We start from the raw sequence: 10,610 nt of genomic DNA on the forward strand, positions 1-10,610 counted from the left end.
TTTTTTTTTTTTTTTCCCCACTGTCTTTTTCTCTGGTAGTTTTGCTGAATAAATATCACGTGGTGAAACTTGGAATGCCCAGTGGAGCTTTTGAACCCAAAATCTGTGAAAAATCCTTTCAGAGCCTTTGTGCGTGGGCTCTCTACCATAACTTCCTCTCAAGTAGGAATACAGAAACGAGCAGACAGGAAGCTGCTTTCTCACAAGTCCTTTTATGCACTCGCCGTCTGCCCTGACATTAACATTTTTGGTCAGGGGTGTGTAGCTGGAAAATCTTTGTTACAGAGGAAAGAACGAGGCAAATTAACTGAACTATTCATCTATAATTTATATTACTCTCATCACTTCTCCCCCCTCCACCCCCCACTTGAAAGATCAACCCCCTTTTCTCATCACTCCTTAAATCGCATCCTCATTGGTGGGTCTTACTTTTTAGGTCAGTTCTTTTACGTGTTTGGGGACATTTCAGTGGTATTTTATTGGTGTGTGTTTCTTACGCATGGGGACTATGGGAAGGACATCAGGCACACCCTAATTTTGGATCTCTCTCTTCTCTTCCGCCTCTTCTCTCTCTTTTTGGTGTGTTTGTCCATTTCTGTGTGTGTATGTGTGTGTGTGTTTCCTGGATGAAGGCGAGACCCTCCTACACAGAGCGTGCAAGAGAAACCAAGTGGAAACGGTGCTTCAGATCCTGGCGCTTCCTGGCACAGACGTCAATGTTAAAGGTAAGACTCCCTCGCGTTTCCGTTTTTCTTGGAAACTCTCTCCGTGTTCCTGCAGCCGCGCCGGCTGTTCTGGGGTTTTCGAAGAGCGACTGACAACGGGGGAAGAAAAGGAGCTAAGGAATCGGAGTGCGCCGTCTCCGAGGTTTAACCTTTAGCTGAAATGTAAAGGGTGTGTCTAGAAAGAAAGAGGGGTGGGTTTGGGGCTCCCTATGATTATAGCTTTACATCAGCCTTGATGAGCGAACGCAATGCCTTTTGATGTTTCAGAATGACTTTTGGTAAAACATAAGAACTTGTCATTCTCTCATGCAAATGTGCAGCTAACAAAGGGATTTCTGATGTTTTGGTTGGTGTTAGAAGAATGCTTAAGGTGGCATCTCAACATCTGCCTGATTTTCAACACCTGACCAAGCAAAGCTATTGTATAAATTATAAAGCTTTTTGAAGTTTTCTCCTCCCCAAAAAAATCAAATTTCTTTTTTTGTTTTGTTTTCTGTTTGAATGGCTAAAAGAGACCATCTGTGTGAGAATGTCTTCTAAAGAAATATATTCTGCTTTTTGAGGTTTTGGACCTTCAGAGGATTTGAAAAGAACATTAATAATCGATATCATGTTCATGAGACTTTTGTTAGGAACTCGTATTTGATACTAAAGACGTTGTGCTTCATATGTTTTGGGCTATCTTACAAAACAAGTCATAAGAAAAACGAAATAACAGCACAGTTTAGGTATCATTTTTTTCTTTATACTTTTATCAATTCAGCATATTCAGTTTTAAAGCTCATACATGATGTTGTCTCTAAATTTCGGCTTAGGCGAGCTTTGTTTGTGTGCTTGCTTTGTGAAACACTGTGCTTTGTGTGTGATTGGTAGACCATGCAGGCTGGACTCCTCTCCATGAAGCGTGCAACCATGGCAGCACTGAGTGTGTGAGAGCGTTGCTCCATCACCACCCCGCCCCTGTCCTCACTGACCAGGTGGCCGGAGTTAGTCCGCTGCACGATGCCCTCCTGAACGGACACTTGGACATCGCTAAAATGTTACTGGAACATGCAGGTTAGTCAAATACTACTTGAAGATGGTCACTTGCTCAGCTTGATTGCTTACTAGGGAAACATTAATGGTAAATCCCCTCTTTTTTAGCAGTTTGTTGTGTTCTGGTGTTTCTGGTTTTCTCTGTGAAAACCAGCAGGATAAATACCAAAGACGTTTTTTTTGTTGTTTTTTTTTTGTTAAACAGCTGCTTCCCAAAACACAGGTCTGCAGGGAGAGATGGAAACATGAAGTCAAACGTCTCATTACACCCTGCGAAGTTTTCTTTAAAGAAAACTGAACCTTTGTGCCATACCTTCAAAATACCATATTATTATATAGCATTGTGAACAGATGTGTGAAATCAGTTTTAGCAGGCAGAATATGACTCAACTAAAGTTTAAACGTGTGTTTATGAAAGAAAGCATGGATTTTATAAGATGGTGCTAATGTAGTTATAGCAATGTATAAATGGTGGGTCAGCAATCTTTGGACTTTGAAGAGAACCCAGTGACAAAGATGTAGATGATCATGGGACAATATGGAGCGAGATAACTATTAGGTATTTCACATGAAAATGGGAACTGTTGATTTACAGAAAGTTGCCTTGCTGTGGCAACTTTTTGTGCAATACAAGAGGTAGAGCTCACCCTTACTCTTCAGTCTGACTAAATCCATGACTTTGCATACCAGATGTATCCGGTTTTGTTATAAAAAGTCTGAACAGAAGAAACTATGCCGAATTCAGTTGTTGCACACACTGCCACTTCATTAGTTTCACCAGTCGGTATCAGTTTGGACACCTTTTTGCCTCAGTTATTGTTGACATAGAGTCAACAAGGTGAATGCAAATCCACCACATCTCAGAAGAGGCCAAGAAAACTTCCCTCCCACAACAGCAAACCTCCACCAAAGGCCTAAACCAGGGGTCCCCAAACTACGACCCGCAGGCCAGATCTGGCCCGCCACGTCATTTGATCTGGCCCCCTGAACAATGCCGGATCTGGCCTGCCTCCTCATACCAGAGAGCATTCAGTGTTTTTTTTCCATATATTGTATTTTCCGGTTTACATGTGGATTTTTCTTCAACCACCAGGGGGGCTCTTGAGCAGATGTGAAACTAACTTTCCCTTAATGGAATATATACTAGTCAGTCCCAGTGACCGTTTCACTCACGGTTTTTTCCATTTGCATTCTGGGTAAAAATCTATCTAAAAGCGCGAATGCGTCGTTGTGTCGTCGCGACCCCATTCCCCATCCCATCCCCCCCCCCCTCGAAAAGAATTTTCTAAGGTTTCTTTCTCCAAAAACTAAGACCGGCCCCCGACCAGAGAAAGGAACAGCTATGTGGCCCTCGCAGGAAAAAGTTTGGGGACCCCTGGCCTAAACCATCGATACAATGCAGGATGCAGCTGAGATTGTCTTGTACGGCAGAAGCACATCTACTTCAAGCTTCAACGCGATGTGCGTTCAGCGACGATAGCCTGCATATGTTGGTGGTCAAATGGACTAAAGTGTTTGCAAACACTTTAGTCAAGTTACCTGTTTTCAATAGGTTGTTTTTTCTGCAAACCTTCTACATGTGATGTTCATAGTTAGGGAGAATATCTTAAGATTCGTGGACTTTCCTTCCCAATTCCAGTTGATGATGTTCCCCAATGGTTGCAACATTTGTTTGCGTTCTTGTTGTTGTTTTTTTGTTGTTTTTTTCTGTAAGTACATCTGGATCATAAGTATTACCTTCCTTTGTCTGCTGCTGCTTTGTCTCTATGATCCACATGCTACTTTTCAGTGTGCAGATCTTCCAAACGCATTTGAGCCTCTTCCCATAAAATGTCTGCTGATGTCGTTTTGACAAGATTAACCAAGGCAGAATTGTCCGCTTGCAAATTTCACTCGCAGGTCTTTCTTGGGAAATGTGTCACAACGGGACCCGTTTGCGTGTCGTCATGTGAACGGTGCCGCATGCAGTCTGAGCTCGGGGAGGATGGAAGCGAACGTGACGGGTGTCGGTGTTTGGTGTGTGGCAGCAGGTGGCTGAGGAAACGCGTGTGTGTTTGGTGGGGTTTCGAAGGGAGGAGTGCTATTTTCCAGCGATGAACAAGTCTCTCATGTAACATACCTCTGCCTCAGCACACTTCTCAGTTTGACTAATTATAGTTAATTTGATTTGACTTTCCCATTAACACATGTACATATTCTGTCCTCAAAAAATAAATTAGACTGGGATTGTTTAGTCCCGGAGAGGAAACAAGAGAGCGCTCCCCTTTTTTTTTTTTTTCTTTTTTTCTCCCTTCCTTAGTAACAGGAGAGAGAGCAAATTAAAAGAGGTCAGATGAAGCATGCTATCTGTATCGGTAAAATTAGAGGAGCGAGAAATCAAATGTACGTAGCTGTTTATGTGCGTAGCAGACGTCTGGCTTTACCGTCTAGGCCAGGTCTTTTTTTTTCTTTTCTTTTTTTTTTACTGGACTGAGCAAAACGGCAGATATGGGAATTGTCTCAGTTTGAAACACCCTTCAGGCTGGTGCATTATCCCTCTTTCTCTCATCTGTTCTCTGCTGACTGTTTGCCGTTTCCTCCCACCTTGATGGTAGGTTGTCTGAAGGCTACAGCAGGGAGTTGGTGAGGAGGTGGTCCTCCTGACTTCGGGCTATGTTGTCTCACACCATCTCTTTTCCATGATCTACATTTTGGTTGCCATAGACACCTTCGATAAATCCCCCTCCCTCTTTCCCTTTCCTTTAAGATCTTCAAGTCCAGGCTGTTATATGTAGAAAGTTTTAGCTCACGGGGGGTAAATGATGTTTAGTTACCATAACCATCCTTAGTTTTTATTTCCAACTTTTTGTTACTGGTGGCTGCATATCAGGTTGTTTTTTTTATTTGTTTGTTTTTCTTCTCCACTTTGGCCAGGTAGGATTTCTGCACCGTTCCAGGGTAGGAAACCAGGCCAGTGGGCCAGACGCATTTCCATTCCTCAGTCTCCTTATTCATTATATTCATGCCTGTTTTATTCCTGCGAGTGCCAGCTGCAATCCCAGAAACCATATTTCATTGAGGCATTCACCCCATTGTCCTAGTTGTTTCCAGCAGACAACCTAGTTGCCAAGGTTTTGGTAGGCCAGAGAGGGCAACACTGACACTGGCACGCCAACAAAGCCTTCGGTTGGGAGTGATCTCACCCCTTTTGTAAGCCTGTCTGTCCGCTCGGAGGCCTGCACTCTGCATGCAAGTGGGTGCATTTTTACAGCTATATTGTATGGCGGGGCGGAATGGGTAGATCCCCTACCCCCGCTGCCTCAATCCCTCCAGGCTCACGAAGCTGGCAATGAAAGGATGCCATGGCTGAGGGCAAGGCTGACTCTGCTCTCCTCTCCCCCTCCCTCCGTAGCCCAAGGCCGCCCCACATGACCCCCTGTCTATGAGCTCGGCTTGTTTTTCACTCAAAACTGAAGCGTCCTTGGCTACGCGTTTTGGCGTATGTATGCACAAACGCTATCCTTCATCTCAAACCGTGCCGTAAGCATACGCTGGTTTGCAATTAGCTGTCGCGCAGAGAGCGTGTCGATGCTCCCTTTTGCCCCTTTCTTCCTCAACAGCTTTTCAGAGGCTATTCCTGGGCGACTTGAGCGGAAAATGACCCGGCGGTATGGCCACGGGCGTATGGCTTCGATCTGGCACGCAGAGGAGGAGTGTCGGTTAGGAAAAGGTGGAGAAATTAAAAGAAAGGATCCTTTAAGCTGCCTCCATCCAGCTGAGGCACAGTAATGGCTAACGCAGTCCCCTCAGTGTTATTTGGCCTGCTGTCGATCGAAGTTAGCCCACACCGAGTTACAAACACGTATCAGACTATTTTAATTCCTGAAGAGGATTGTTTAGCTGCTCCCAGAGAAATCATGTGGTGACTGACACTGACCTATATGAAACTCAAGTGTTTGTCCAATCTGTGAACCCACCGTGCCTCAGCAGCTACCAGCTGGTAACAACACTCTTCAGTGTGGAAGTTCTTTCAGCAGGAGTAGTTACTTTAACACATAGCTAGCTGTTTATATGGTCAGAGAGATGTCTATAATGAAGCCAGTGAAAACCTAGTGATGTAAGACGCTAATGAAAAAGAAACAGCATTTTCTACGACATGGCCAGACTTGTGTCCGGTTGAGAGAAATCAAAACTTTTAGTAGATAACAAGAAGGCTGAACACTGTAGAATTGTGCTCCGTTTCATGTCGTGAGCTTTCACGGCTACATTTTTAACTGGAGCTTTTTCTGGGGGGGACTTTGGCTGGGGGGGATTTTGATAGTTAATTAAGATTAGACTCTCTCAAGTTTGTACTCTTTATAACATTTGTTCTCAAACCATTTGAGGAAATTATATGCTTTCTAATTACTGCCTTACAGACAGACGATGATAAAACAAGACTTGCTCATTTGTGGTTTAGAATTTAGCTTTTTTTTTTTTTGTACAATCTACGTGGACTCAGATGATAAAATCTTCAGATTCATAGTTAAGTAGATAGGTAGGTAGATATGTAACCCTACCCCCATCCATAGAAAAGATTGCTCTAATGCTTTAACGTTTGAACGTCAGAGGTACAAATGTAAGCAGGTTTTCCTGGTTCACTTCTGTCCACGTCAAGTTAAAACCAGGCTAACCCAGGTTTTCTTGAAGTGTTGTCTGCACATTTCTTTATGGAAAAGTCTGGGTTTGTTTTGCATAAACATCCCAAGTCTGTGGCAGTTTCCTATTGACCTTGTGTTTCTATGATACAAATATTTCTGGTGAGTACCAATGATGCTTGCACCAAAGTTTTGGAACAATGTCTGTGCTGTTTCAATTATGTTAATCTTTGCTAACTACAAAGATGCTAAAGACAAGTTAAGATTTCAGCTCTGTTCTTGTTTCTTTGTTTTAAAGTAATCCTAAAAGCTCGTTTTATTGCAGCAACTTTTCTCACATGAGAAAGATGCCTTGTGTTGCTTATGTGTCTAAATAATTAATTGCGACTATTGGCGTGAGTGTTAGAAAACGATATTTTAATGCTGTTTCTTACCCCTTATTATTTTCAAAGGGGAATTTTATTTCGCTGGTATCTGTACTCCCATTTCAAAAATGGGAATTTTGTGTTTTTATTTATTTATTTTATTTAAGTCTGCAGAAGCTGGTACATGGTGCTTCAGTGTCTCTTATAAAAACACCTGCTTAATGCAGTGAATCTGCTGGATTCCATCCGATGTTGAGTTGAACAAGTGTTTGTGGAGAAGAAAGCTCTAAGTAACTGACTTTCATGCCATCAAAGTCACTTATGATTCATAGTCAGCATGTTTGTCTGACTGTTGTTGACTTACACACACACACACACACACACACACACACACACACACACNTGTTTGTGGAGAAGAAAGCTCTAAGTAACTGACTTTCATGCCATCAAAGTCACTTATGATTCATAGTCAGCATGTTTGTCTGACTGTTGTTGACTCTCTCACACACACACACACACACGCACACACACACACACACACACACACACACGCAGATGTTTAGGCATACTGGGGCCTTGTTGCTGTCAAAATGGTAAAGAAATAGACAAAGCTCATCCTGTTCAGCTCTCACGTCCTCGCGGGTCCTGATCTGGCAACTGCGAGAAGCTGAAGTGAGGCAGCGTCTGCAGCCCTCGGCTTCACTCGGGTGCGTTGATGTTTCAGCTGCAGGTTTCTCCAGGCTGTAGTTCAAGGACTTCTCTCACTGGGAATTCTTAACTAGAGTCTCCTTTTTCTCCTCTGCACCCCCCAGTTTGCCCACACACACACACACACGCAAGTATAGTAGGTACGCATGCTCTTTTTGTTTTTTGCATACTATGAATTACGTCTCCCTGATTGCTCTTTTTTGTTCTGTGACTCTCCTTTTAGATAAAATGTTTTTCTGTTTGTGTATTTTTTTTTTCATATACACTGCTCAAAGAACTCACCGCCTGGATTTATCAATGCAAATAGGTAAGAGCCCGCCATTGGATAATTGCTCCATCAATAACTATGTTTCAGGCTGCAACAAGAACATGAAAGAAGATTACCGAATCTATTAGAATCAAGTTAAGAACTGTCCAACAACACATTATTAAAAACTGGAAGTACAGTGGAGGATCATGTTACTTATTAAAGACATGTTCTCAGAATAATCTCTGACCACAAAGCAGTGGAAGAAGGTCATGTGATCTGAGGAGCCCAGGTTTGCCCTTTTGCAGAGTAATATGTGCACCTGGTTGAGAAAGGAGGCACCCATCATGCCTGCTGTCCACTTTTCAAGCCTGTGGAGACGGTGCTGTGATCTGGGTCTGCTGCAGTTGGTCAGGTCTAGGTTGAGCAATTTTATGTGCTCAAGAAATGGGATCAGATCTCTACCTGAATATACCGACGGCAAGGGCATATTCCAGAATGGCATTAGAAGAACTTATCAGCCTCAAGTTGTGCAACATTTGCTCTAGGAGCACGAGACGTAATTTTCACGTATGATTGTCCCATCAGACTGCAGATCTAAATACCTTTGAGAATTTTTGGGACATTTGCACAAAGATCACCTGTTCCACGTCCCCAGCAAGGCGAAACATTGATGCAACTCTGAATAGAAACGCATCATAGTTTACTGGAATGATGCCTCAACATATGCAGGCTGTAATCAAAGCTAAAGTCAGTTTAACAATCTACAGTGTTTGACGTTATAAGGGTCATAGGACAGTTTTATACGACTTATGATATATTGATGCTATATTTTTTTTCCTATTTTTAAGCAAGCACATTGACCACAATAGGAGCTAGCTTCCACAAGAGGAAAACTAGCTACTATTTCCCTTTTGTGAGGAAAGGGCAAAGGCCAAAGAAGTAGATAAAAAGAAAAAAGTTTGTAATTATTTTTCCTGGAGTTTTTATACCCCCAAGGTTCTTCTGGATACTAACGTTGTATGGTTAATCGCAAGGACAGTACCAATAATGAAACCATTCTTTTGTCAGTGACACAAAATCACATTTTTCAAGGTGTAACTCAATTCTTGTTTTTTGTCTCCAATCTGATTGGGACAAAAAAAAATAAAAAAAATAAGCAAAGACTGGGAAGATTTTGTTTTGTTGGCCATGAGCGTTGCACCCGATCCTCCAGCTCTGACCTCAAGTCATCAATCCTGCACTCCACGGCGATAACATTGCAATTCTGTCTGACTTACTTTTTTTCAAGACTCAATTAAAATATTAAGCAAGAACTTGGGAAGGAATTTTATAGTGTTTGAAAAGCAGTGTTAATAACAAAGGTCACAGTCAGGAGAAGAATTTTCACTCGCGAAGTTGATTAACGGCGAGGCAACAATGGGATGTTTGTGAACCCAGCTGGAGTGGGTCGTACTTCATAAATAGAGGCATTCAACAGCAGTTAAGTGTGTTTGCCTAAACCTTTCTCTGAATGAAGAGCCGTGCCCTGCTGCGTGCGTGCGGAGTGCTTTAATTGTCGCGCTGCTTGTGGACGCCTCTTGTTCACCTCTTCATTGTCGAGCGGCAGGAACACAGTGTATACAGCAGGAGCGCTTATTATTATTATTTTTTTTTTTCTTCTTTTCCAAGAATTTAAAGTCAGTTCGAGTTTCTTGAATCGGGCTTTTGCCAAAACAACCAAGCCCTCTCGCTGTTTGGATCATCATGTGGAATTTGAAAAAGGTCTGAAATTGTCTCGGATTGCTGTTTACTTTTTCACATGTTTTTTTGCCCACCTCTTGAAAAGGCGTTTGTTCTGTGAAGGAATAGATAGATGGAAGAGGAGCAGAGAGCGATAAATATTGACATTTTACATTGTGTTTCTAAGTGGCGAGTGCAAACAGTTCAAATGATGTTGTTAAAAAGTGTCAAACTCTCTTTTAGTGTATTAAAGCTGTGAAAGAATTCTTGACAGAAACATGTTTTTTTTATCATTTATACTTTCCTTGACCTCTTCTGTAAACATCTGTGCTACTTATTCTTTTGTCTTCAGACTCCTGGTAAATGTCCTTCTTCGTTCCCGTTTTGCTCTCAAGCAGCCAAACAACCAATCGCTTTACTATTTTGTTGTGTACTAAACAGTTTTTCAGTCAATAGCAGTTCTTTAAAAAAAAATCCTTTTGAGAATGATGGTAATTATAATTGTTTCACTTTCATCCCAAAGCCTCTACTGGGTCTCTGCCACCATCACCGTCTTAGAGCTCACATGTACCCAGAAAAAAAGAAAAAAAAAAAGAAACATACTTAGCCTTTGCATACGAGTCATTTTTTTTCTCAATGATTGAGTTATTTGAGAAATTATAGAAGCAAGTACTTATAAAAATACTAAATCTCATGTACTGTAATTTAGCGGGACTAAAACCTCTCATGAATTGCTGAAATGCAGAAATACTTAAGACCTTATCTAAAACAGCGCTTATCTGCCCATTTTTCTAAAATCAAAATCAAATCAAATTTTGTTTCTACAGCACATTTCAGCAGCAAGGCATTTCAAAGTGCTTTACATCATAACAAACACAAAGACACAGAGTCATGCGACATGGAGTCAGCAATCAAAACGTTACATTAAGTCAAGAGCCATCATTAGATTTGTGAACTGATTACACTTCGAATCCAACTCTAAACAGGTGGGTTTTTAGTCGAGATTTAAAGGCACTCAGTGTTTCAGCTGTTTTACAGTTTTCTGGAAGTTTGTTCCAAATTTGTGGTGCGTAGAAGCTGAATGCTGCTTCTCCTCGTTTGGTTCCGGCTCTGGGGATGCAGAGCAGAACCAGAACCAGAAGACCTGAGGGGTCTAGACGGTTGGTACAGCAATAACAGATCTTTAATGTAT

The 10,610-nt window shown here is 41.9% G+C and overlaps 1 protein-coding gene across 2 annotated transcripts in view; it reads left to right on the forward strand.

Moving 5' to 3' along the window:
• Positions 1–10,610, forward strand: part of slf1 (SMC5-SMC6 complex localization factor 1) — a 44,857-nt gene that overhangs the window by 17,464 nt on the left and 16,783 nt on the right. The window contains exons 16-18 of one of the 2 annotated variants that reach the window (XM_007562793.2): positions 633–725; positions 1,599–1,781; positions 7,725–7,815. In XM_007562793.2, coding sequence (XP_007562855.1) covers positions 633–725; positions 1,599–1,781; positions 7,725–7,756 — 308 coding nt within the window. In that variant the 3' untranslated portion in view covers positions 7,757–7,815. Of the gene's footprint in view, positions 1–632; positions 726–1,598; positions 1,782–7,724; positions 7,816–10,610 lie in introns of those variants that run through there. The other variant, XM_007562784.2, reaches the window with a different exon arrangement.

This window comes from Poecilia formosa, unplaced genomic scaffold, assembly GCF_000485575.1.
Source record: "Poecilia formosa unplaced genomic scaffold, Poecilia_formosa-5.1.2 Scaffold5, whole genome shotgun sequence".
In the NCBI taxonomy this organism is placed as follows: domain Eukaryota; kingdom Metazoa; phylum Chordata; class Actinopteri; order Cyprinodontiformes; family Poeciliidae; genus Poecilia; species Poecilia formosa.